Source organism: Arachis hypogaea, chromosome 15, assembly GCF_003086295.3.
Source record: "Arachis hypogaea cultivar Tifrunner chromosome 15, arahy.Tifrunner.gnm2.J5K5, whole genome shotgun sequence".
NCBI lineage: Eukaryota > Viridiplantae > Streptophyta > Magnoliopsida > Fabales > Fabaceae > Arachis > Arachis hypogaea.
Window position 1 is genome coordinate 3,512,192 of NC_092050.1, and position 27,997 is coordinate 3,540,188.

Genomic DNA, 27,997 nt, shown 5'->3' on the forward strand with positions numbered 1-27,997 from the left:
ATTAATTAAAGTTATGTAGCATCTTAAATAAATAACAAAGAAAATAAAGTAATAAATTGAATTTTATAAAAAAATTATTAGTAAAGTAATAAATATATCAAAGAAAATGTTTTAATAATTTAAAAAATGTGTGATGTCTTGAGATCAAATTTTATTGTTAATAACGAAAAAAAAGCTAATTAATGATATAATAAATGACTAAAAGTAATAAAATTTACTATCAATTAAAATTCAATAAATTTTTTAATAATAATATATTTTAAAATTTTATTTAAATAATTAACAAATTTCTTATTTTACTATTATTTTTATTTAGTGCTTATTCATTTAAAAGTATAAGTAAATAAAGATAATATTATATAATATAAAATTTAATATTTTATGCGAAACTTCATCAAGCACTACAATATAATTTTTTTTAAAAAAAGGTTATTCTATTTAACCTTATACTATTAGTGATTATGTTATCAAACATGCTAAGCAAGTCCAATTATTAAACCTTACTGTTGAGAGATATCGTCTTCTTAGTTTTACCATGATATACCCAAAATACTTCTGCTATATAAATCATATCTTCTACTATTGAAACTTTTTGTTAATATAACTATATAATAATTACAAATTACAATCAATCCTTTCACAGATAGATAGATAGATAGATTATAACCTAAGTATTGCACTTAAATTGAAAGGTCAACTTGTTTTAGATGTTTCCTAGAGCTATCTATATAAGTGAAATTGTGATGATTAACCAAAACTATATCCTAAGTTCTAACAACATAATAATGGTTCCAAAAGATACAAGGAGTGCTGTTGGTGCTTTTGCAGCTGGCAAGAGAGGCCACAAAATCATGTATAGACAATAGACAAAAGTTGGCTTATGCTTCACCACCACCATCACTTTTGTGTGGAGATGAATGAGCGTAGTCTTTGTTGGAGCTAAAGCTAATGGATGATCCAACTATGCTGCTTCGGCATGAGGTCATCTCTGTTTGCCTTCTCTTGGAACGGTGCTTAACCTTCTCTTCCTTTTCGTCTACAAATGAAAGGAAACTTCGAAGGCGCGAGGACCCTGATGACGACGTGCTCTGATCAGCAGGGTGAACTTCCTCTGAGGAGTGCTTGATGTACTGCCTAACTATCTGTATGAGATATATGAAGAGAGCAAGGAAGCAGGCAAAGCCGCAGATCAGATAGAGGCCCCAGAAGCTTTTAAGGTTTAGTCTTTCCACTTCGAGCTTTGTGCCTTGTGATAAGCAAGCGCTGCGCAGAAGCCATTTGTCGTGGATCCTTTGTAGGTCTCCACTCTCTGCCATTTCAAGAATTGCTGTTGACAGGTCTATTGCTAACGGAGAGTCTCGTGGAAAGGCCTGATTGAGGGAACAAGAAAAGTTGAAATAAAGCAACCAAGAATTTAGCAAGGTGAACTAATCTTAAACTAGATTCTGAATGGCTGGTAATAAAACATTATGATCATGCAGTCCAGGAATAATTCAAGAATTCAGAAAGGTTAAAATCTAGGAATGATATGAAAGCAACAGAAAGATCAATACTACTCCATAAAGGGGTGAACCTCTTTAACTATCATTTCTCATATTCTTAAACCTCTCTATTCTTTAATTAAGGGTTGTTGATAGAAATTCATGCCTATGCAATGTTCAAGTAAATTGCAAAGTTCAAGTAAAAAGAAAGAAAACTAGGTTCAGTATAATACTGACAAATCCCCAACCATCTCTGGTGAACTCTTGACCTATAACAGTGAAATCGCACCGGGTTGAAAGGAAGAGCTCCATATAGGCACGCTCATCAATATATGCACAGATACCCCCATCATGGGGACCCTTTTTTAGTGCATTCGCAGCTTCCTCCGGTGTGTTCAGAGCAACAAGCCTGGATTCGTTAATGCCAATTTCCTCAATTAAATAATTTTTTGCAAAAGAACCTTGTGTGTAGCCAATAGGATCCTTTCCATTCACTAAACTTTCAATTCCTTTGATTGGTGAAGAAAGTTGTTGCACAGTGAGAATTGAGGTCAGACTTGCTGTGTAACTCGAGTTAACTATAAGAACTACAAATAGCCATATAATCAGCACAAAGCGACCAAGCGTGCTCACTGTATTTTCCTCTACAAAGCATAAAATTATCAACAAAAAAAGGTTAAATAAATAAATAAAAATAGCTTGACTAAGCAAGAGATGTTAAAAGACAAAGAAGTAGAAAGAGCACTTACTTTGTGAAAAGAACATGGTTGAAAAACTAAACCTGCCAGAAACAACAAATGAAAATAACAACACATTAAGATCTAAGTATAAGTAAGCAGAGACTGATTTTTGCATCAGTATAATTACTGCATGCAACATTAGCATAGGTTGTGTTCTCAAAAGGCAAAAGATGGTGAACCGTGGCCTTACCATAAAGTAGTTACTATTTGTTGCTTGGGAGGGCCCCTAAAATCATCATTCACTCTATGCTCCAATATCCAAACAACAGCTCCCACAAATAGAAAAAAGATAGCTGTGACTGCCCACATCATTGGCGTAAATGGGGCCAAAAATGCCCAGGCATTCGAATCTGTCTTCTTAACTGGTGCTACCACCACTAGACCAGACTCAATATAAGGTTGTGTAAAATCCACCATCTTTGTTCTTTCTGTGGTAATTGTAATATCACCAACAGCACCATCAAATTCCTGTTTGGAAAGAAGAACAATGGTATCAGAAATATTGACATAAAATATCTCAATTGTGCAAAAAAATTATTTGCATGATACTCACACCCGTTGTGATTAGACGAACAAGTTCAGTGGCGCTAGGATTGCTGTGGTCATCGCCAAACGGGATAAATTTATAGGGGACAGCATAAGGTAACAAATTCACTGCAGCAAGAAATACCTCAATGCAGAATCCCTCAAATGTATCGGTGCCTGGTACTTGTGAGACAAATTCATGGTAACTAATGCTTTTTGGAACTCCAATTTTCAATAACCTTCCATTGTTTGGAAAAACCCAACCACGAGGTTTTTTGGTAGTATCTCCAGGCCAAATCACCGGACGTAACATTTTACCAGCCCTGGAATTATTGGCTGGTTTGGAAGAAAGAGCTTCTGGAGGATCAACTGATAATCCAGAGTAATTGGACCAATAACCAATACTCCTAAACCCTGTTCCAACCACATTCATGATTTCATATGAAGGATTTACAAGGTCTCTGTCAGATGTATACCTGAATGTACCAGTCACACCGGTCATGTTAACTTCATATATGCTTCTGCGCAAAAGATTTCCTTCATTGAAGATGTTCAATGTATCAAGACCCAAGTTGTCTCCATGAAGTAATGATAATTTTGGATCCTTTGAGAAAGTAATTCGGTTCCCTTGTTTGAAAAATGCATCTAGTGCATGAGCAAGTGCATGAACAGTATCATATGCATAGAGACCTAAAGCACTTAATCCAAGGGGGTCATTAGCAGTCTCCCCTTGAGTCAAATTTTTCCATTTAGAAGCAAACCTTCTTTTGAGTTCAGAATCTGGTGTATATACACGAAATGTAATAACACCTTGAATATTATTTGTAAATCCTGCAGGGAAGGGAGTATTCATTTCAAGTATACCAGAAAGGAAAGTAGTGGCTAGCCAGACATACCCACTTCCCATCATCCCAAGACTCTTTGCAATATCGAAAACCTTGCGGCCCAAGAAAATGTTGACGTGAACAACTATAACCCGTGATTCTGCCAAAGCCACCTGAACAAGCACGTTTGTAATTTCTTCATCGGTCGGTTCAGGGCTCATAGGTGCCTTATATGAGATCCTGCAACGTTTCTCCGCAAGCTTATCACCTAAAGCTTCAATACCATTCCTCCCACTATCATCATCGACGTAGAAAGCAATAACGTCTTTCCACCCATAGTAGTCAACAAAGTCTGCTATTGCAGTCATCACATAAAGGTCACTATGACTAGTTCTAATAAAGAATGGGAACTGAAGTGAAGAAAGGGTGGGATCTAAAGCCGAAAATGATAGCAGCGGAACTTGGAGCTCATTAGCAATATGAGATATGACATGAGCTGTTACAGCAGACTGGGGACCAATTATTGCCACAGTATGCTTTGTTGCAACCTGCAAAACTGTAATGACATAAAATTGTTACATAACCAAGTAAAAGCAATTTCATCAATACCTAAAAGAAGACTATTTTAAGCTTTAAGCACAACAAAAAGGGTGATATTCATGAAAGGCGTACCCTCAGAAATGCTCAGAAAACCTCTGTATTTAGAATCTTCTTGTAGTATGACATTCAAGTGTGTTTTACCAAGAATAGATGGATTAGCATTCAGTTCTTCGAGTGCTGCTCTTATCGCAATTTTTACAGTTCTACCAAAAGTGGTATTGTAATTGAAGAGAGCCCCAATATTTACAACATCAGGTACTGTGGAATTGTGCATGTCTTGCCCAGTTGATGAGAACCCATTGGAGAGAACAATGAACACCAAGAACCAAACTTTAAGCATGTTTGAAGAAGCTTCCTGGAGAACAGCAGGCACTACTAATTCTTAGCCTTCTCAATAAACATGTGGAGTGACAAACCCCACAACCTTATACTTAAAAAATTCATAAAAATTATTTAGTCAAACACTAAATAAACATGTGACGTTTGTAACTTAGAATATTATTAAACATAACATGCAACTCCCAATTACGGACTTTGTTATTAAGATCAAACCTAGGAAACTTGATATTCCTCTTTCTCCCCAGTCTTCAGCCAATTGAATGTGTCATTATCAATTTCCAGGGAAAATAATATTCGGAGAGGAAATAAATAACAAAAACATAACCAAGAAGGAAAAAGAATATAGCCCTAAAGTGCTAATAAAGCAAAAGAAAAAACCAAAAAGTGTGAGATAGCAACAGAAAATAGCGTCATGTCAAGAACATAACTTTACTAGAAATTTAAACGACATACCTTGTACTTGGTAGATTCAGCAGACAAGAAAGTGATAATGGATATATTGTCCACAAAATGGTGCAGAAAAGAGTGAAGCTTGGGTCAATTGAAGAACAAAAATACAAACTTTAACCAGTGGGCAATGAATTGCACAGGAATATGGCAGCAAAAGCAGAAGCAGTAGGGCAAGACCATAAGCATTTTGAAGAACCTAAAAGCACTGTGGGAAAAGGAACACAAAGTGGAGAATATTGAAGATGATGGCGATGGTTGATGTTACTGTTACTGGTGCTGAAAATAATGTTCCTAAATCTAATAATGGAACATATGCTTTTCCCACTTGTCCTATGATTATTAAATGTCATAAAAAAAGGGGACCCTTTTAGCACTCAAAAATCACAATTTTAGTGCTTTGAAATGAAGAAGAATTGAGAAGAATGAGCTCAATAAGAAGGTGAAAGCAATGGGTGCATTCAATTGATTCCATCAGCATTATTGTGATTCCAAAATGTGTAATGAAAAGTGTGGAACAGAAACGTCATCCACCATTCTAGGCTTTTTTGTTTTGATCTGTGGTGTGAAAAATGTGACTGATGTTGTTCTTGCAAGTTTCGTTTGGAATTTGGAAACTGATGGTTCAGGAATCATTGTAAACACATAAATTGACATTTTTTACTCTTCCCAATAATTCCTTTCCCATTCACAACACCAGAAATTGAAAACCCTTATATACCATTGTGCTTGTGAAGTGGTAAAGTTGTAGAATTTATTTTACTTTATTTGACTCTTCAAGTTTTTTCTTTTTTATTTTCCCTTCAAAATTTTATAACCTAAAAAAAACACTTTTCAAGAGCCAATTATCATGCTTTGTTGATTTCTAACTAAATAAAACCAAAAACTTATTTTAAAGAGCCAAGTATCATGCTTAGTTTTAAACAATAAAACCAAAAACTTATTTGTATTTAAAAAAATGTCTATATAAAAGCTAAAAGCATATTAATTATGGCAATTGTTATAGTACTCTTTAAAAACTATAGACATAATCATATATTTAATCAATTCAATATATTGTTAAAGTTGTGATAAAAATAAATTTTTGAAACACACATTAAATATATTTTAAAATTACTCAATTATTTTTCAAATTTTATAATCTCATGAAGATGAAAATGATGCAATAAATTAATTAATTATCTAGAATTTGATTCAAATATAATACTCCATATTCAAATGAAATATACAGAGAAATTTATTACGTATATAATTAAATTTATTATACAAAAATATATCATAAAAGTACATAATTTATCTTCTAACTTTCAAAAGATACCATAATAATTACCTTTAAGCATATATAATCATCATAAAATAATACTTACATATTACAATCAATTTTCAAAGAAGATACATTATACATAAACCTATGTATTGTACTTAAGCTACATATACATATTTCCTATCAATTTAGGTGGAAACTCAGTGCAGTCGATTTCACGTAAAGTTGATAATTGAAAATTGTTAAATGATTTGAATTATTTGACTAAATTTTCATCTAACGGCTCTCAGTTATCAACTTCACGTGAAGTCGACTACACATGAGTTTTCACCATCAATTTAACCGGTTCATTGGTTCAATATCCGGTTTGGTTTTCTCAACTTTGATATCATGTGTAATGAATAAGAGAAAATATATACCACTATTTCAAAGCAAAAGTGATAATGATGGTGGTGGTGCAGAGGAAGTTGAGATCAGAGGCTATAAAATCATGTGGTTGGATCATGCTTCATTAGCACAATCAGTTGTGTGTGGAGAAGATTGAGCATCATTAGCACAAAAATTTTTGTATGGAGAAGATTGAGCATAGTCTTTGTTTGAGCTCATAGATGATCCAATGCTGCTTCTGTATGAGATCTTCTCCATTTGCCTTCTCTTGGAGCGGCTCTTAACTGTCTCCTCCTTTTCATCCACAAATGAAAGGAAGCTCCGAAGGCGCGCAGATCCTGAAGATGAGCCCTGCTCTGAAGGGTCAAGTTCATCAGAGCCATGCTTGAAGTACTGCCTAGTCACTTGTATGAGATATATCAAGAGAGCAATGAAGCAGGCAAAGCCACATAGCAGATAGAGGCCCCAGAAGCTTTGAAGGTTTAGTCTTTCCACTTCCAGTTTCGTCCCCTGCGACAAGCAGGCGCTGCGCAGAAGCCACTTGTCATGGATCCTTTGTAGGTCTCCATTCTCTGCCATTTCCAGAATTGCTGTTGACAGGTCTACTGCTAAAGGCGAGTCTCGCGGAAAGGCCTGAAGAAAATTGATGGGACAAGAGTATTAGTTAGTACTTAGTACAAGATTCTTAAGCTGCTTTCAATCTTTTAAGATCAAAGTAGGACTATACTTACAAATCCCCAACCATCTCTAGTGAACTCTTGACCAATAACAGTGAAATCACACCGGCTTGAAAGGAAGAGCTCTATGTAGGAACGTTCATCAATGTATGCAGAGACACCACCACCATGGGGACCCTTTTTAAGAGCATTAGCAGCTTCCTCCGGTGTGTTCAAAGGAACCAGCCTCGATTCAGCAATGCCAATTTCCTGAATCAAATAATTTTTCGCGAAAGAACCTTGAGTGTAACCAATAGGATCCTTGCTATTTACCAAACTTTCAATGCCTTTGATGGGTGAATAAAGTTGTTGCACTGTGAGGATTGAGGTTAGACTCGCTGTGTAACTCGAGTTAACTATAAGAACTACAAATAACCATATAATCAGCACTAAGCGACCGAGAGTGCTAACTGTATTTTCCCCTACAAATCATACAAAAAAGCAACTTGATTAGAAAGGGAAGCTATTCAAGCTACCATTTAGGCATAAATTTCATTAGAGAGAAGAAATAGTACTAACTGTGTGAGTAGAACATAGTTGAAAAACTGAACCTGCAAAACAACAACAGGTAAGGATTACAACATATCCATATCTAAATAAGTGAAGATAGTGTGGAATTTTGCAACTTCAATATAAACTTTGCTATGTTCTTACCATAAGATAGTAACTACTTGTTTCTTGGGAGGTCCCCTAAAGTCATCATTAACTCTATGCTCCAATATCCAAACAACAGCTCCCACAAACAAGAAAAACATAGCTGTGACAGCCCACATCATGGGCGTAAACGGCGACAAAAACGCCCAAGCATTGGATTCTGCCTTCCTAACTGGTGCAACTACAACTAGACCAGACTCAATATAAGGCTGTGTAAAATCCACCATCCTTGTTCTTTCTGTAGTAATGGCAATGTCACCAACAGCACCATCAAATTCCTAGTTTTGAAACAAACAAGTTAATCTCAGAACATTGTCATAATATATCCCAATTGCATAAAGAAACTACTGGAATGATACTCACACCGGTTGTGATCCGACGGACAAGGTCTGTGGCGCTAGGATTGATGCGACCGTCGCCAAAGGGGACAAACTTATAGGGAACAGCATAAGGCAACAAATCCACTGCAGCAAGAAACACATCAATGCAGAATCCCTGAAACATATCAGTGCCTTTTACCGGTGACACAAATTCATGGTAATTAACCCTTCTTGGTACTCCAATCTTTAGTAGCCTTCCACTGTTGGGAAAAACCCAACCACGGGGCTTTTGATCAGTGTCTCCAGGCCAAATCACTGGAAGTAAAGTTTTACTTTCCCTGGAATTATTAACAGGCTTGGAATAAAGAGTATCTGGAGGAAGAACTGATAATCCAGAGTAGTTAGACCAATAACCAATCTTCCTAGAGCCTGTTCCAATTACATTGATGATCTCAAATGCAGGATTGGCAAGATTTTCATCAGATGTATAGCTGAATGGACCTGTCACACCGGTCATGTTAACCCCATAAATGCTTCGCCGCAAGGAAGGTCCTTCATTGAAGATGTTCAAGGCATCAAGATGCAAGTTGTCACCTTGTAACACTGATAACTTTGAATCATTTGAGAAAGTGATTCTGTTCCCTTGTTTGAAAAACGAATCAAGTGCATGTGCAAGAGCATAAACAGTATCATAAGCATATAGAATTAAAGGAGTAAAACCAAGAGGGCCTCCATTAGCACTATCAGCTTGAGTCAAATTCTTCCACTTAGAAACAAACCTTCTTTTGAGTTCAGAATCCGGTGTGTAAACACGAAATGTAATAACTCCTTGAATATCATCCATTTTATCTGAAGACAAGGGACTTTCCATATCAAGCACAGCAGAAAGAAAAGTAGTACCTATCCAGACATAACCAGTTTCCATCATCCCAAGATTCTTTGCAAGATTGAAAACCTTGAGTTTCCAAACAGTGTTGAGGTGAAGAACTATAACTCTTGACTCTGCCAAAGCCACCTGAACAAGCACATCAGTAATCTCCTCATCAGTTGCATCAGGACTCACAGCTGCCTTAAACGAGATCCTGCAACGCCTATCGGCGAGCTTGTCGCCTAGAGCTCCGATTCCATTCCTCCCATTATCATCATCCACATAGAAAGCAATAACATCTTTCCACCCAAAGTGATCAACAAAGTCTGCTATTGCAGTCATCACATAAAGATCACTATGACCTGTTCTAATAAAGAATGGAAACTGAAGTGAATGAAGGGTAGGGTCTAAAGCCGAAAACGATAGCAGAGGAACTTGGAGCTCATTTGCAATATGAGCTATGACATGAGCTGTAACAGATGACTGGGGACCAATTATAGCCACAGTATGTCTCGTTGCAACCTGCAAAACTGTAATGGCATAGAATTGTGATCTAACAAAGTTAAAGCAACATCATCTATAAGCCATGAACACAAAAGAAAAGGGTGATATGATGATATCCATGAAAGGCATACCCTCAGAAATGCTAAGAAAACCTCTGTATTTTGTGTCCTCTTGCAGTATGAGATTCAGCTTTGTTTTACCAAGAATTGATGGATCAGAATTTACATCATCAACTGCAGCCTTTATAGCAAATTTTACACTTCTACCAAAAGAGCCATTGAAAGAGAAGAGAGCCCCAATATTTACAACCTCAGGTACTGTGAAATTTTGCATGTCTGCCCCATTTGAATAGAATCCATTGGAGAGAATAATCAACACCAAGAACCAAACTTTAACCATGTTTAGACCAGTTGCCTGAAAAGCCATAGCCACCAATTATCACCCTTGTCAACAAACAAGTGAATAAACAAAACCCCAACCATTTTTTAATGTAAAATATGAAGTCAAAGTGCCATCATACACTAATATCCAGATAACAGGTGACATTTGTACAAATAAAAAAAAAAAAAAGATTATAATATAGAAATCATGAACTTTGAAATCTGAAAATTTCATACAAATTTCTAGGGGGAAATAAAAGACCAAAGAGAAAACAGTAAACAACATATCCCCAAAAAACAATAATCAAATCAACAACAACAAAAGGAGCAAGATAGATAAAGAAAATATACACCTAAAGTGATTGTTAATAAAGCAAAAAAAGTGCAAGATAGCAACAGCTTATAGAACATGTGAAGAAGATAACTTTATTGAAAAAAGGTCAGAATTGTAACTACTACAACTGGGAAAATTAAAGAAGCACATGCCTTGTAGATTCAGTAGAAATGAAGTGACATGGATATATAGGTAAAAATATGGTGCAGAAAACGTGAGGTTAGGGGCAACTAAAGGCATAAAAAAACAAACTTTAAACAGTGGCCATGAATTGCAGAGGAATATGGAACCCAGAAAAGAAGCAGGGGAAGACCACAAGGACTTTGGAGAACCTGGGCACTATGGGGGGAAGAAAGAATAGAAAAAAAAAAGTAGAGAATATTCTGAAACAAGTATAAAGCTTAGAAAAGATAAAAAATAAAAATTTGAGTGAGATTATGGTAGTGATGTTGGTGGTGTAGGGAATAGTATTCATGAAATTGAATCATGGCCAAGAAAATAGTAGTAATAACATGGTATATTGTTGTCTTTTTGGTTTGATGTGAGGAAGAGGGACCCCACCCTATTTAGCAAGCAGCATGAATAGATCACATTGTGAATTGAGATGATTGTCTTCATTCAGATCAAGGTAGCTTAGCTGTGTAGTGAAGTGGGTGTGACTGTGACTGTTGGAATTTGAGAACCAAGGAACTTGGAAGCAAAGTTTTGTTTATGATAAATGTTTAAAACGTCATGTTAAATATTTAAGTGATAAATTAAAATAAAATGTTGATATCAAGATAAGATACGTTAGAATTTCACTTTGATGTCTATTAAGCAAAATTTATTTTTTAAATAGATGCTGTATTGGTATATTGAATAAATAGATGTTATATTGGTATATTAAGCAAAATTTATTTTTTAAATAAATGTCTATTGGTAGGATTTTTTTTAATATAAAATAAAAAAATTAATTAATTCCGAGAAGAAGAGATTTGAAATTTATTTTCAAAAATACAATTTTTTTTTGTATTAAGGGCAAATTCGTCGCACTCCAACAAACTCTATGTTGGATCTCAAAAATAAATGTGAGGCTGTTGGATAACGGAACTGAATACCACAAGTTCCTTCTCCACCTTTTTTCTAGTAGTTACATTTTTTCTCAAAAATATCAAGGAATTCATTGTTATCAATTCATTATAATAGTGAAATAGTATACGATCAAGAGGGTTCTATCGTTTTTAAATCTGGGCAACCGATAATTACTTATATGACACCCGAAATCAACAGTCTAACGGCGTTGAAGAATCTGATATTGCATTCTATCGGGCAACAAGATACAAAGATGGTGAAAAATTTACTACAGATATCCGACACAAGTAGATGACAGCTTGTTATATAAAAGGTATATCACAGTTGTCTTGGCTCTGTTGATAGTATATTTATTAGATCACGGTTGTGAGAAATATTTATATTTTTTTGAATTAGGTATCGTTTACGTGACGACTAGGACGTACGTCTTATAAGGTCGTGGCACAACAGATGGACAAATGTTCATTTGTTTGAATTATTCGTGTTCTTGGTTGAGTTGGGTGGTCGAGGATCATCTGTAGATACTGTCGATGATAGTCCGTTGAGTTTTTAGCTGTTAGACGGAATATTCGAAAGACGATGGTCGATCTGAATATGCCACCTGAAGGTAGTCAAGAGGGGTCTAATGTTGAAGTTCGGAATGCTGACATGATGGGTGACGATGTTGAAAGTCATGAAGGTTCTGCTATCAGGGATCCGATGATGGATCAGTATGAAGTTAACCCCGATGACGGAGACGATGCTGATGACGAACCACCCGAAATTCCTGATGATGGCGACGAGGAAGAAGAGATGAACTACTATGGTGAGACACAAATCGTTCTGACACAACCTACGATTTCTCGACCGTATAACCGGCCGGACCACTTCTCCCAGTTGAATCTCGATACAATGACTTCGGATTGGTCATTTACCCAAGGAGGCCCCGAAGAGGATCAAAGCAATGAGTTCGAGGCTGGACATCAATTTCAGAATAAGGAAGAAGTCATGTTGGTAGTTAAAATATACAGCATCAAGAGGGCTGCGGAGTATAAAATAGTAGAGAGTGACCATTTGATATATAATGCACAGTGTATCTAGTTTGGACCCGGTTGTTCTTGGAGCATACTCATATCTTATCGCTGAAAGCAAGAAAAGTAGTTGGTTATGAGATACACTGATCCTCATACTTGTATGCAAACATCAATGGGTCAAGACCATCGTAGGTTGGATTCGAAGGTGATTGCTCAATACATTTTCACAATGGTAAAAGCAGATATAACAATCAGCATCAGGGTGCTGCAAGGAGGTGTGGAGAATCACTTCAATTACAAGGCGTCCTACAGAAAGATTTGGCTTGCAAAACAAAGAGTCATTGCTAGAATATATGGCAATTGGGAGGAGTCATACAGCGAGTTTTCTCATTGGTTATTCGCTATGCAGATGTACTTGCCTGGTAAAATTTATTTTAATGTGGTTATTTGCTATTAAGAAAGACACTATGTATATGTACCCAATGATAGGTCTTTAGGTACTTGGGTGCAACTTGTGACACAGCCTTGACCTGGTTCAGCCGACACAGTCATGTTTCATCGAGTTTTTTTGGACGTTTTCACCGTGTGTTGAGACTTTTAAGCATTGTAAGCCACTTATTTCCATCGATGGTACCGATTTATATGGAAAATACAATGGGACGTTGCTGATGGCCATTGCTCAAAATGGCAATACAAACATTTTGCCTATTGCATTTGTCGTTGTTAAGGGTGAGACGAAGGAGGTTTGGTCGTTCTTTCTTTCGTATCTGCGGCAGTATGTGACACCATAACCCGGTGTCTTAGTGATTTCAAATAGATATAAATCAATTGATAGTGCGTTGAACGATGAGGAAAGTTTGTGGAAATCACCACACGCCTTCCAGGCATTTTGTACAAGACACATTGCCGCCAACTTCATGACTCGCTTCAAGAACAAGGACTTGAAGAAGATTCTGATAAACGCAGCGTATTCGAAGTCACAGCGTGAGTTCACTCATTATTTTGGCCGTCTGAGGGACGAAAATATAGCAATAACGAACTAGCTTGAAGAAATGCCTCGGTCACAATGGGCGCAGTATGTAGATAAGGGTCGTCAATTTGGCCACATGACGACGAATATCTCCGAGTGTATTAACGCTGTCATGAACAGCACCTAGAAGCTGCTAACATAACTCATCAATGGTCTGTCCCTGATGGTGCTGCTCCCAACCACCAATGCATCCACTGACAGGATTACCGTCGATCCTGAGTCCCAGCTAATAGGCCACATCCTGCAGGGTGATAGTCATCTCCCTGCATGATAGATGAAATGTGTAGAACTCAGGCCTCCACCTCTCTATCAACGCCAATGCAAGTGGCTAGTCGTACTCAAACTCAACCATATAGGCCACATACTCAAACCCGACTCTTCTGAGATATGGCCTAATCTGCTCCGGCGAATATGTCATCAAATTTTGCCTGGTACTCAAAATCTGAGACGCCTACCAAACGGAGATAAAAAAATAAAAAAAGGGGCAGTGAACACATAAAATAACAAGTTCAATGTTTATTAATTACAATACAATGAGCAACAGTGAAAAAATTGTACCACTCGATCAAGCCTGCCAACAATGTACTCAGTCTGATCCAATTTGTACATCGTCTCCTCGTAACTCAATAACTGCTGCTCCATCTAACCATACTCTAGTAAAATAAAATCACATATACTGAACTCAGTTCCTTTTACATCAACTAAATTCTTAAAAATTATATTTAAATCTATAATTGTCTGCCTTAGTTCTTCAGTTTATAAATTTACTAATTTAAATTTAACCCAATTATATGATGTCGTCAACTAACACTCTAAACAACCCCTAATTAATAACTAACTGAATCCTAAATTTCACTAATCATGTTTCTTTTTCTTCTAACTTAACTTAATTAATTATGCAATTAATTATCTTGTAACTCACAACTTAAACTACTTAAGAATTGACAAACAACTTATACTAATTAACCTATTATAAACAATAAACAACAACTCAACAATAACATAAAAAATCTAACTAACATGTAAACAGTTAACAGTAAACGGTAATTCTAACTAACATGTAAATAATAAATTTGTAACTCTAAATAACATGCAACCTCTAACTAATAACTTTAACTAATATGTAAACAGTAACTCTAACTAGTATATTATTTACTAACCTAAAATTGAGAATATCGTGGATAACGAACTCCACAAACGTCGAAAGAAAGAAAGAATGAATAAAGTAAATTTTGAGTAGAGAAAGGACAGAAAAGGACAAATGAAAATAATTCCATTAGTTTTTATAGTTTGCCGAACTCAACATAGAATTTGTCAGGGGTGTGACGAACTTGCCTTTAATGCAAAAAGATCGTATTTTCAAAAATAAAGTTTAAATATCTTCTTTTGGAAATTAATGAATTTTTTTATTTTATATTAAAAAAAATCCTCTATTGGTGTATGCATCCATAATTTTTCTATATTAAATTTTTTTTTATCATATTTAAGCAAAAATATTTTTATAAAGTAACACTCATGAGGTATTTATCATGCATCATGAAAGGATAGGTTAGAGTTTGACTTTTATATTGGAGATAAATTTTTTTTAAAATAATAAATCTTTTTTTATCATTTTAACGCAAATTTTAATACACTTATTAAAATTTCGTGAATACGTGTATTAAGAATATTCATTTAGAATATTATAACTAAAAATTTTAATAAAAATATAAATTAGCTAAAAAAGTTTCAATAATAAAATGCATTAATAATGCGGTGGAATTTGCGTGGAATTATTCATGGTTAGGTAAAAGCAATAAAATTTGGCTGCATTCACCTAACCTAACTGCTGGCAGCATTATTGCATGATATGTATGTTATTTTAACATAGTATATAATATATGGGTTTTTTTACTGAAATGCGCATGAAAATTCTTTAATTCTTAGAATGTGCACATGTGAAAATATTTTTCAAAATGCGCAGGGCTATTTTTAGGATGACAGGCACGAAATGATTTCCATACCATTCCTGGCACGGTGGCCATGAAATGGAAGGACCATTTCACTTAGTGCAGACACGAAAGAGGAAATCCATTTTAAACGTGACAGAAGCGAAATAGACAAACCAAATTAGGGATAGCAGACACGAATTGAAAGCACGACAGTGATAATGCATCTCATCAATGTCAATCTGAATAAACAAAAATAAAAAATAATACATTTTGTCGGTAAAAATAAGAAGTAAGGATCACAAAAACAAAAATATTTTAAGCAAAGACGGGATTGCTGATAAACCTGTCTCTGAAACCCATCCAAAGCTGTTTATACTGCTCTGTACGTTGCCGCAATCCAGCCTGCTGTTGTTGATTAGAAAACATCCATCTCACGAATACGGTTTATCCAAGCTTGGGCTCAATTGTTCATCTTTATACATTAGGTTCTCTTGAGCTACTCTGTGCTGTAAATCATAGAGAAATATAAAGCAACAGCTTTTCTAATAAACTTTTATCATAGAAACAAAGCACACAATGTAAGCAGTCTACCTGTTCCTGCAACTCAATAAGTTGCCTGTCTTTTTCTTGAATATATTCTTAAAGATCATGTATTTGTTTCATATGCTGAACTCTTTCAACTTTTGAATGATCACGCTCCCTTATGCAAAAATATTTTAATGGTGTACAGTTCTCTTTCCTTCTCTTCCTTTTTCCTTTTCAATTCATGAATTGTACGTTCCTTTTCACAAAGTTGCTCCTGCAGCCAGTTAAACATGTTTTAGAGTAGAATATCAACTAGTGCATCATGAGAAGAAAAACATGTAAGCTAATAAAAAATAAATGTTGATCAAAATCAAAAGAATGATACTTTTAAATTCTGAGAAAAAATGGAATCTATGTTAAACTGTTGGCAATGTAAAACATGATTACAATTTGCATTGTAAAAAGTCCTTGAATAATACATAAAAATTGAAAACATGATTACAGTAAAGTATTATTCCACTGTTTTGTCCATTTCGTGTGTGTCACAAGCGAGGTCTCCCATTTCGTGTCTGCTGCAGAAGATGTGGCCCGTGTCAAACCCAATGCACCATTTCGTGTTCATCATTCTTGATTTGCTGTCTAGAACCATTTCGTGGCTGACTCAAGCAAAATGACCGTGTGTATTTGAGAAGGAAGATCGAATTGTGTGTATATTGGGAATTAAAGAATTTTCCATGCGCATTTCAGTAAAAAAAGCCATAATATATCTTGTGATATGATACAAATTCATGTATCACTTCATTTTTTTAATAGTTAATAAGTGGTTTTAAGGCATTTTTTTATAATTTTTTATTAAAAATTTAAAAAATTTCAGTATTTTCTAATAATATATTTATTGAGAAAAGATTGAAATTTTATATTGTCTTATTAGCAAAACTCAATAGATGAAAATTTTGCTTATAGGTACTTTACTTTAGAAATCTTTGTTTTGAATACAAAATAAAAAATTGGAAAAGTATAGGGAGCCAATGGTCTAAGCGTACAATGTGTACAATAGAGGTTTAGAAAGTATTAGAGATATGACCATTAGTGTTACATTGTCCTGTCAGGTTACGCTTTTGGAATGAGTGGGTTCATGACATGGTATTAGAGTTCTAGATCCGAAACTTGGTGAACTCCAAAATTAACTTAAGACATGAGATGTTTATTATCCCTGATATTCTGATGGTTATTCTGGATAGTGTGAGTGATGTTCATTTTATTCATGAACCAAAGGTTTAGCCCATTATACACTTAGGCTATTGACTCCCTAGCACTACCCTAAAAAATTTTATATATAAAAGCTTTATTTTCTTTTAATATTCTATGAATGGAAGGTTGGTAAATCAATGGTAAGAGAGAAAACGGCATGGAAGGAAGAAATGGATAATTTCAATGAATGAATAAATAAACGTGTTTGAAAAATTTTGTAGTGTAGTGTGTATTTGGCTCTCTCTATTCATTGTCAACTGTCAAGGTTCCTAAATAAATGACCAATTTGGATTAATTGATTGGATTAGCTCATTTCTTTATTTTGGTAAATATTGGAGGATATTAATTTTATCTGGTATATATAATAATTTATTAGTTAGCACTAAATTAATAAATGAAATTTTGAGTCACAAAAAATTAATTTTTGACTTAATGAGTTTGTAAATACCATAAAAAATTCAAAATGGATTATGAGAAAAAAAAACAATTAACAAATAGATTTTGAGATTGTACAATTAATTTGTTTTGATTTATGTTGAGCTTATTTTACCAAACTATTTCAGGGTTCAACAATCAACATCAAAGCGCATTTGTCTCATTATAGGAAAATAATTATTTTCGTAATTTAAACTTTGTATATAATTATTAGAGAACTTGAACATAAAATATTTTAAATAATGAAAAATAAAAAAACTATTCTTTTTAGTGTATATGATAATACTTAGATTAAATTTAGATCACTTCTGGTGTCTCAAAACAAGTATATTCTAATTCATAATCTTTATTATTTGAAGATTTTGGCTTAACAGCATTCTAAATAAATTAGTTAAAAAAAAGTAAAAGAAAAGAATTTTGGTTTTTGCAACGCATAAAATATTAAAAAATTAAGTAACATCCTTATGAAATTTGTTAGCAAGGTCCGTCGTTATTTAATTTTTAAATTTAATAAATTCATGATATAAAACTATTACAATAATAAATAAAGAATTTAGCTAAAAGAGTCCTAAAAAGTAAAAACAATGGTTAAGGGGATAAAATCAAAAGAAATTAATTTTTTTAATATATCTAATGCATAAAATTAAAAAATATAAATTTGATTTACATTTTTTATCTGAACTTTCAAATTTTAATATATTTATTAGTAGATGATTACTCACATAAATATAATATATATTTATGTAAAGATAATAATTAAGATGTAATATATTGTATTACAAAATTTAATCAAATAATTTTATATCAATGATTTAATGATTTTCAGTTACTATTTTTTATAAAAATAATTATTAATAAAATTCAATAAATAAAAAATTTGTTATTTTATATTTTAAAGACACATGTTAAAATTATAAATTAAATTTTTTTTATTAAAAATAAAAATTAAAAATTTTAATATATTTATTTATAATTATTAAAAAATTAAAATATTCTACTATTAATAATTTTATCGTATGATCTTAAAAACATATGTTAGGTTAAGTTTATAATTCAAAAAAAGGAAAAGTAAATAAACAGTTGCCAATAATATCACAGCTCTTTATGCACATAAGTACTGTATTTGGGCATTTCATGAGTCCTAACTCCCAACCCCTAACCCCAGGCTTTTGTGTTTGTCAACGCATTAATCTCATTGATTAGTAGTAGTGAATGAGTAATTAATTCATCAATCCCAAAGTGCATTTTATCTTTTTGAAAGTGCAAACGAATTTAGACTCAGATACCACCTTAATGGAGGTAATGGGGCACCGGATGCTGAGTGACCCACACACCAACCGCAATTATTTACTTTTCAAATTTCTGCATCCATTTTCGTCACAGTTAACTAGTTCGGTTACCTGTTTATTACTAAATTTTATTTATTGTAATTCCTGTTTAATCTATAATCAATACATTGTTTAATTTTTTATTATTATTATTATTATTATTATTATTATTATTATTATTATTATTTGTCATTACAAGTGCACTTTATTATTTAATTTTAATTTCTTCCAAGAGAAGTAAAGATAGGTCAAAGTCTAGATGTCAACAAAAGTATATATTCCTTAGAATTTGTTTACAGTCACATTAATTAACAATTGGACTTGTGAGACTAAATCTGTTCTTATAACATGTTATGTTGATTGAATGTTTATTAAAAAAAAAGTCTGATTTTAGATTAATATTAAATTTTAGTAGATATAATCTACTATAATGTTATAAAATGTTTATAGTGTAACAAATAAATTTAATTTAAAGTAATATATTTCGATCATTTCTTACTATTAATGTAAAATATTTTAGTTTAATACTTTTTAGAAAAACAAAGTGATTAAAATGTATTCATATAAAAATAAATCTTAAAAAATTATCAAACGATCTGATATATTTAAATAAAGAATAAAATATATTTTTTATTCTTAAAATTTAATACAAATAAAAAACTTATAGGATGAAATTAAAACGAAATAAAATTTAAGAATATTTTTTAAAACTTTAACATATTTCAAAGACAAAATATAATTTATCCTTTAATAAATTATTATATAAGAGTAAACACCTAAAAATAATTGAAAACTTCTAATCATATATTAGTATTACTTCTTTTTCCACCACAAAACCTAATAATATAGATTGCAGAGTATTTAAACATCTTTCCATGTCTATTCTTAATCTCAATTTTCTATTTACAGAATACAAAAATATATAAAGAAGCATCAAATGAGATGAAAGTGTGAGGAGAATGAAACAAAGAATGAGCTATCACTGAGAAAATTAACAAAGAATAAGACTAAAATGTTCTGAAACTAATAACAAATGAAGAAGCAAGCCTCAAGAATTGAAGAAGAGCAGTTAGAAAAAGCAATTATAATGATAAATGAATCTATCTATCTACCATTCAAGACACCCTTGAGAAGATCAAGGCCTTCAGCTGAAATGCTCCTTCTCCTATGAGCTCTAGGAATCTCAATCTTTGGAGGAGGATCCAAAGAGAAACAAACAACCACAACTGTTAGATTGTCACAAGTGTTGCGTTGGATTGCCTCCGCGACAAGCGCTTTCGCACATTCTGTTGGATCATTGTGCTGCATCAGCTCCCTCCTAACCATTGTCACAGCACACTGGCTACTCATCACATCCCAAAGTCCATCACACCCCATTATCAAGAACTCATCTTCTTCTGTCAACACAATCTCCTCTAGCTCTGGCTCTGAGCTCAGGGGACTCTTGGACCCTTTAGACCCTTTGATGTGCCAGTCTCCCAGGGCTCGAGCCACTGACAGTTGGCCGTTGAGGTATCCGTCGTAGATCACACCACCAAGTTTCTCAATTCTTAGTCTTTCTGATGTGCAATTTGGTTTATGGTCTTTGGAGAGTTCAATGGCTCTGCCTCTTTTCCCTAAAACCGCTCTTGAATCCCCTGCATTCCCAATTAGCATGTCCCTGCATAATCATATCAGCAAACACATTGGTTTCTAAAATTCAATCCAATAGACCAATACAATAAACACATTACATTACAGTATTATTATGAATGCTTAATGTTCATAATAGTTCCTGAAAGATTCAACAACTCAATTTGGTTATTGAAAGATAATGTTTATTATGTGTCACATGACACTTAACAGTGACACAACAGTAGAAAGTTACTAAAAGGACTAATTTGATTCATGTTAGTATCTTTTAGAACCTATTAATCTAATTAGAGTGTGCAATCCTAACCTTCCCAGGACAATGGCGATTAGTGCGGTGGTGCCGGAAGAACTATCAAGAGAACTAGCATCCCTAAATGCATGATCAGCCTTCACAAAAGCACTATTTACAGCTTTCTTGATTCCAGATGGGAAATGAGAATCTTCAATTATAAACTTAAGGATGTTCTTTCTTGTAAATGATGCTGCATCAATGCCACCATGCCCATCAAATACCTGTTCAGATATTAACTCTTATTCCTATGATCATATCATGAAGTTAACCAATCAAAGGACAAAAATTCATTTACTCAATCAATCACCTCTCTTCAATATCATTGGATCCATGTATCTGGATACAAATTATAACCAAATACATTGATCCAAGGATGTACCGAAAGAGAGAATATAGGACATCAAAAAAAGGTATCTTGAATTAGAGATTAATAGCAGAACTGATGGATAATGTTATAGTGAAGAGAGAAATTTGGATAAACATTGAAGATCGTTTCTTTTACAAATTTAGTAAAAATCTTCACTCTTCACTCAATTCTATCGTTCACCAAAGAAATTCCTAAGTAATATGAACACATACCCCATAAAATGCTGCTGGAGAAGGAAGGTTCACTGATGGACCAGTATGTTCTCGGAGAATATCAACACAGATGAACTCATCCTCCATGTACTGCTTTGGTCCTTTCTCAGAACAACTTCCAGACCGTAATTTTGGTGAAAATTCTGATTTTTCCTCACTAGTTGTTTTCAATCCTACAATCATAATATCTGATTCCTAGAATAAAAACATTGGAAAAGCCATAATTACCATTGCATCATTAATTAACACATCATAGTAACAATAACTAAGGAATAATGTGTTAGCATAGTTTTCTATTAAACTGCTCTGCAATCTTTAAGGGATGCAAATCTAGGTGTACATCTGGATACCAATTCATTAACACCTTATAACTCAGTCATTGATGGCTGCATAAACTAAATGAGTGCACATAAACATAAAAACCAAGATGATTATAAATTATAAAGATCCTAAATTTATTACACTAACCGGTTCAATCAACCATGAAGAGCTGGTGCAGTGTCTCATAACAGAATGGTCCCTTGGAGGCTTCCCAATGTTGTGAATCAAATTCCCAACTGTGTCACCATTTTGATCCTCCATGGCAGACTCATTACTAGTACTGTTATCGACACACCCGACACCGCCACCACCACTCAACATAGTCGTCTGAGATGTGCAACCAGGCCCTGGTGCCATCCTTGTCCCATAACCCAAAAAACCAACCAATAAAAAAGACAAGAAAAAATCCTTTATTTTTTATATACCCAATTCACAAGATAAAAAATTTCATTTTCATTCAATCTCCATAGTGGATGAACATGCATTATTAGAAGATTCACAGCACAAAAACAGCTGTTTTTTTATTTTTATTTTTTTTCCCCCAAAGAACGTGGGTCTGATGCACTTGATCCAAGAAAAGAGGCCAACTAGCACTTAAGGTGCAATCCAACAACAGCATGAACGATGGTGTAGATCATGATGCTGCTATGTGACAAAGGAATAAAGGGTGCCATTGTCAGCTTGTAGAATATAATCCATGGAACCAATAAACACATGGTCTTGGGAATTGTTTGGAGCTTTGTAGCATTAAGGAGAATGAAGGTGAAAGGGTGAAGATTAAGAGCAGAAAAAGCAAGACCCAAATATGAGAGAGGAAGTGAAGGGGAGGAAATGGAGGTAATAGTAATAATAATAACACAATAAAAATATGAAACATGTGATTGGCATTTGGCAATTGCAGTTTTTGCGGCTCTCCATTGTATAAAGGGGGATTGGGGGACACGTGCCTTCTTCTGCTGCCATTTGTGTTTATAGTTGACATGGCCTTGTTCTTGTGGTAGTTAGTTCATTACAACATCGTACAATCTTGGATCTAACACTTTAGGCCATTGCCTAAATGGGTTTTTCATGGACCGAAGACCCGACCCGGAAAAAAGAACACCATTCAGATGAATATCTTATATCTCAACTGGATTCGGGCCATATATCGGGTCCCCGGCCCGGTGTACTCCAAAACAAAAATATACTTGGCTAGAGGCTAGGGCACGCACGGCGGCACAACCCCCTCTTCTGTCTGTCTCTCACCGGAGACCACTCGCCACTGTCACCACTCATCAGCCTCAGAGTCACCTTGGCCCGCGCCGAATCTCCTCTGTTCGACTGCTTCTCAGTGACGACGACACCATCAGTGGCTGCGAGGTGCGACAGTCAATGCGCCGGCGCTTCTCTGCTCTATTTTTCCGGCGCTGCTGCCCCCGTTCGTCTGCTTCTTCTCTTCCACCATCAGTCCCCGCGAAGGTTAGCCCCGCCACCACTAGAAGGCCCGGCGAAGCTCAGTCAGCAACCACCTCTGCTCAACTGCCCCTTTCCCTGTTCTCAAGCTCAGGTAAACCAATTTTTTCCTTTTTATTTAAAAAATAATTAATGTTGATCTTTGGAACTTCTGATTGGTGATTTGATTATTATTCTGATTAGTATTTTGATTATTGTTCTGACTTATGATTACCAGTGATGGTATTTTCTTTTTTTTTTTTTTCTGGAAAAAATTAATTAGTGATGGTATTTTGGTGTTCTGATTCTTGTTCTGATTACCAGTAAATTGAATTTTTGCTCTGATTATTACCTGTTTTTTTTCTGATTTGTTCTTAATTTAGTTGATGTGGTTATTGTTGATTTTTCTGATTATTGTTATTATAAGGAGGACGATGAGGGTTTCGATTCGTACCGGAAAGGAGGGTACCATGCCGTCAGAATCGGCGATCAGTTTGCCGGTGGAAGGTACATAGCTCAGAGGAAGCTCGGTTGGGGCCAATTCTCCACCGTTTGGCTTGCTTACGATACCACCAATTCCGTACGTTATTCAACTTTGATTTGATTTGTTCCTCTTTTGAACCCTTGTTTGTATTTGTTCCTTTTATGATCCTTGGTTTTCTTCAAAAATGTCGTTATTTTGTTTGGTTTTGTGCTGTGATTTGTGTTCTAGATGTAAAGTTCTGATTTTTATTTTTTCTTTTTACTAACCTTTTTAATGCAATCGGTTCTGAAACTAATGGTGCACAGTTTACTTGAGAGCCATTTTGGTGAATTTGTATCCTTAGTTCAGATTTCTGTGATTTAAAATGATGTGGAGCTCCTAACTTCTAAGATCTTCTGTTCTTTGCTTCCACTGGCACCTTCTGTATACATGTTTTCATTTCATGTGTGTTTCTGTTTTGTCTTTTTTCGCTATCTGGGGAATGTGTATTAGTTTCATTGAATAGATCAAATTTAGATATTTTGGGTTATTGGTGTTGGTTTTCTCTGCCTTTTTTTGTTTCCTTCACTGTTATAGTAATGTGTTATTGCTAAAAAACTTAAAATGGAATAAATTCTCAATGTGTGTGTCACAAATACTTATGTGTGTGTCACTGTTATAGTTTTTTGTAAGTTTTCATTTTTGGTTTGGCTAATTTTCTTCTCTACAAACCTAGAAGTGATTTTATTCACAAAACCATATTTATAAGAAGCAATAATTTCTAACTTTTCCACGGGCTTTTAGCCACTACATTCAATATTTATTTTTCTTTTACCAACTTTATTCTTTATACATGTTATTGCATTATTTATAGAATTTTTATTATTTCTCTTTATATGAGCATTTTTTATTATTTATTATTTATATTTTTTATTAATTTTTTATTTGACATTATATATTTTTATAGTTGTGATTTTTGTGTATTATATTTATTATTATCTTCTTATAATAGAATTTATTAATCCCATTAGGTATAAAATAAATTAAACAAAAAAATTAACCATAAATAATAATAGTAGTTAAAAATTATAGCGTACTAAAAAAGAGTAATAAGAATACTAAAAATATATTATATAAAAAACATATAAGAAAAAAAGTATAAAAAAAAATAAATATGTATAAAAAAATAACATTATAATTTAATATCATGTCCTTTTAAGTAATTATCTATCTAAAAGTGATTTTAACTAATATTATCCAAATAATATTTATTTTATCAAAATCAGTTTTGGTATAGAATTGTCAAACATAAATCATATTCACACAAACTCACTTCTACCCAAAATCAATTATATAAAATCACTTTTATTTAAACTCCAGTTTGACAAACTACGATCCAAACACACACCGAATCATTGGATGATGTTATCTTGGGATATGGTGAATGGTCCTCACAGAATGTGTGACCACCTTTGTTAGAAATTTGGATTTCAGGATTTGTCTTTATGCAAATAACTTCTGATTGGTGCTTTGATTATTGTTCTGATTAGTATTTTGATTATTGTTCTGACTTCTCATTACCAGTGATGGTATTTTTTTTATCTGGAAAAAATTAATTAGTGATGGTATTTTGGTGTTCTAATTCTTGTTCTGATTATCAGTAAATTGAATTTTTGCTCTGATTATTACCTGTTTTATTCTGATTTGTTCTTAATTTAGTTGACGTGGTTATTGTTGATTTTTCTGATTATTGTTATTATAAGGTTTCTGATTATTGTTATTGTGCTGTTTTGGTGTTCTGTTTGTTTATTGTGCTTTGATTATCTCCTTTTAAAATTATTATTAAAGTTCTGGTTTTCACCCTGTATAGGTTTCATCGGGTCTAGAATTGAGTTATGGTCTAAAAAATAGGCCAAGTATATATTTAGGCTGGGTCTGGGTTAGGACAAACCTGGTTTCACCCTCCCCATGTATACCCCTTGTAATCAAATCAAAGTTACTATCTTTACATAACCCATTTGGCCATTTCCAGAAACAGATTCATTTACTTGAAAGTTAAAACCTTTTGTAAATTTTGTTGGCCCCTTCAAATAATGCTGCCCCCAAAGCTCTACAACGCATTGCAAAATTCTATATTATCCAAATCTTTCACTCTCACGCGTTTTCTCACCTTCCAAATTCGTTCCCTTTCATCAACTTCTTCTGCTTCTGCTCCTGCTACCCCATCACAGGACCATGTCTGCCACCTAATCCTTGAACAGAAATCCGCTTCCAAGGCCATTGAAACTTTCAGATGGGCCTCCTCACTACCCAACTTCACCCACTCCCAATCCACATACCGTGCCTTGATCCATAAGCTATGTACCTTCCGCCGCTTCGACAGTGTCAAGCAACTGCTCGATGAAATGCCTGACTCAATCGGCACCCCTCCTGGCGATGAAATCTTCGTCACAATTGTCCGCGGGTTCGGCCGTGCCAGCATGACTCGTGCGGTCATCAAGGTCCTTGACTTGGTGTACAAGTTTCATAGCAGCCCTTCCTTGAAGATATACAACTCCATTCTTGATGTCCTTGTGAAGGAGGATATCGGCATAGCTAGGGAGTTTTATAGGAAGAGTATGATGGAGTCTGGGGTTGTTGGGGATGATTATACTTTTGGGATCTTGATGAAAGGGCTCTGCTTGACCAATAGGATTGGTGAGGGCTTTAAGCTCTTGCAGATGATCAAGTCTAGCAGAGGGATCACACCAAACACTGTGATTTACAACACCTTGCTTCATGCACTTTGCAAAAATGGAAAAGTTGGGAGGGCTAGAAGCTTGATGTATGAGATGGTGGAACCGAATGATGTCACGTTTAACATTTTGATATCCGGGTATTGCAAAGAGGAGAATTTAGTTCAGGCTCTAGTGATGCTGGAGAAGAGCTTTGCCATGGGTTTTGTTCCTGATATTGTCTCTGCGACTAAGGTTGTGGAAGGTCTTTGCAAGGCTGGCCGTGTGACGGAGGCTGCTGAGGTTTTGGACAGAGTTGAGAGCATGGGGGGTTCACTTGATGTTGTGGCTTATAACACCTTGATAAAGGGGTTTTGTGATGTAGGAAAAGTAAAAGTTGGGATTCATTTCCTGAAGCAAATGGAGAGTAGAGGCTGTCTTCCAAATGTAGACACCTATAACATACTCATATCTGGTTTTTGTGATTCTGGGATGTTAGATTTGGCCCTGGATCTTTTTAATGACATGAAAACAGATGGGATCAAATGGAACTTCGCTACATTCGACACGATAATTAGAGGGTTGTGTTCAGAAGGAAGAATCAATGAAGGTTTTTCAATTTTGGAGCTGATGGAGGAAAGCAAAGAAGGCTCTAGAGGGCACATTAGTCCTTATAATAGCATAATATATGGTCTATTCAAGCAGAACCGTTTTGATGAAGCAGTTGAATTTCTAACAAAGTTAGGAAAGATGTTTCCAAGAGCTGTTGACAGAAGCATGATGATTTTCGAACATTGTAAGCAGGGGAGTATTGAGGATGCAAAGAGGGTATATGATCAGATGATTGATGAAGGTGGATTTCCAAGTATTCTAGTTTATGATTGCCTAGTTCGCAGATTATCCGAAGACGGTTGTGTCCGAGAAGCGGTTGAGCTGATGAATGAAATGATTGCCAATAACTGCTTTCCAGTTCCATCTACATTCAATGCAATCATTGCAGGGTTTTGCAGACAAGAAAAAGTTGAAAGTGCACTGAAGTTCATGGAAGATATCACTGCAAGAGGGTGTGAAACCAATGCAGAAACTTATGGTCCTTTGATTAATGTTATATGTAAGAAGGGTGATCTTCAAAAAGCCTTGCAACTCTTCCTAGAAATGGTAGAAAACGGCATCATTCCTAACCATTTTATTTGGAATTCACTACTATTAAGTCTAAGCCAAGAAAATTATTTCAAAAATAAGAATATGATCAACATACATGGCCTACTTTAGTACTATTTGTTTTGTTTCTTCTAGTGATTTAAAACTGTTGCATCATTTTTTATGCAATCAATACCATTTTTGTTACTGGTTTTGATGTTATCTAGATGCATATTTATCTAAATCCACAATAGCTTTAGTTTGTTGGATATAGTTTTAGGAAAAATCAAGAGAGATGTTAGAATACATACAACACCATATCTGTTGATAGATATCAATAGCATTGGATATTTTGTGGGAACTCTCATCCCCACATGGCCACAACTATTTATATAAATAATAATAGAATGTGTACTCAGCCAATCATAGCAACAGATATTTATGCAAACTCAGACCCA

At 34.4% G+C, this 27,997-nt stretch overlaps 5 protein-coding genes across 14 annotated transcripts; 2 read left to right on the top strand and 3 right to left on the bottom strand.

The window, feature by feature from the left end:
- Positions 1–574: 574 nt before the first annotated feature.
- LOC112747635 (glutamate receptor 3.6-like) lies at positions 575–5,689 on the bottom strand. Of its 3 annotated transcripts, none has more exons than XM_025795764.3 (7): positions 4,963–5,689; positions 4,243–4,525; positions 2,775–4,126; positions 2,412–2,689; positions 2,231–2,262; positions 1,719–2,125; positions 575–1,370 (listed from the first exon to the last, which is right to left on the bottom strand). In XM_025795764.3, the coding sequence occupies exons 2-7, from the start codon at positions 4,508–4,510 to the stop codon at positions 879–881; spliced, it is 2,829 nt and encodes a 942-aa protein (XP_025651549.1). In that variant the 5' UTR covers positions 4,511–4,525; positions 4,963–5,689; the 3' UTR covers positions 575–878. The 3 variants fall into 3 exon arrangements, with proteins under 3 accessions (XP_025651549.1, XP_025651551.1, XP_025651550.1); XM_025795766.3 differs by having other exon boundaries at positions 1,771–2,125; positions 4,963–5,643; XM_025795765.3 differs by having other exon boundaries at positions 1,715–2,125; positions 4,963–5,643.
- Positions 5,690–6,271: 582 nt separating this feature from the next.
- On the bottom strand, positions 6,272–11,117 carry LOC112747636 (glutamate receptor 3.6-like). Of its 5 annotated transcripts, none has more exons than XM_025795769.3 (7): positions 10,536–11,117; positions 9,801–10,083; positions 8,341–9,695; positions 7,978–8,255; positions 7,843–7,874; positions 7,339–7,745; positions 6,272–7,240 (listed from the first exon to the last, which is right to left on the bottom strand). In XM_025795769.3, the coding sequence occupies exons 2-7, from the start codon at positions 10,066–10,068 to the stop codon at positions 6,722–6,724; spliced, it is 2,859 nt and encodes a 952-aa protein (XP_025651554.1). In that variant the 5' UTR covers positions 10,069–10,083; positions 10,536–11,117; the 3' UTR covers positions 6,272–6,721. The 5 variants fall into 5 exon arrangements, with proteins under 5 accessions (XP_025651554.1, XP_025651553.1, XP_025651555.1 ...); XM_025795768.3 differs by having other exon boundaries at positions 10,945–11,089; XM_025795770.3 differs by having other exon boundaries at positions 10,636–10,999.
- A 1,522-nt stretch (positions 11,118–12,639) lies between these two features.
- Positions 12,640–13,510, top strand: LOC140179045 (uncharacterized). The gene is made up of 3 exons (XM_072217376.1): positions 12,640–12,878; positions 12,991–13,242; positions 13,303–13,510. Exons 1-3 carry the CDS (start codon positions 12,640–12,642, stop codon positions 13,508–13,510), a joined length of 699 nt encoding a protein of 232 aa, XP_072073477.1.
- A 6,315-nt stretch (positions 13,511–19,825) lies between these two features.
- On the bottom strand, positions 19,826–23,946 carry LOC112747641 (probable protein phosphatase 2C 47). 4 transcript variants are annotated; one of them, XM_072218486.1, is made up of 5 exons: positions 23,677–23,816; positions 21,939–22,149; positions 21,471–21,665; positions 20,907–21,112; positions 19,826–20,627 (listed from the first exon to the last, which is right to left on the bottom strand). In XM_072218486.1, exons 2-5 carry the CDS (start codon positions 22,146–22,148, stop codon positions 20,072–20,074), a joined length of 1,167 nt encoding a protein of 388 aa, XP_072074587.1. In that variant the 5' UTR covers position 22,149; positions 23,677–23,816; the 3' UTR covers positions 19,826–20,071. The 4 variants fall into 4 exon arrangements, with proteins under 4 accessions (XP_072074587.1, XP_025651563.1, XP_025651564.1 ...); XM_025795778.3 differs by lacking the exon at positions 21,939–22,149 and having other exon boundaries at positions 23,677–23,946; XM_025795779.3 differs by lacking the exon at positions 23,677–23,816 and having other exon boundaries at positions 21,471–21,658; positions 21,939–22,323.
- LOC112747638 (pentatricopeptide repeat-containing protein At2g17525, mitochondrial-like) lies at positions 23,657–27,987 on the top strand. The gene is made up of 2 exons (XM_025795772.3): positions 23,657–23,802; positions 25,556–27,987. Exon 2 carries the CDS (start codon positions 25,779–25,781, stop codon positions 27,669–27,671), a length of 1,893 nt encoding a protein of 630 aa, XP_025651557.1. The 5' UTR covers positions 23,657–23,802; positions 25,556–25,778; the 3' UTR covers positions 27,672–27,987.
- The last annotated feature ends 10 nt before the right edge of the window (positions 27,988–27,997 follow it).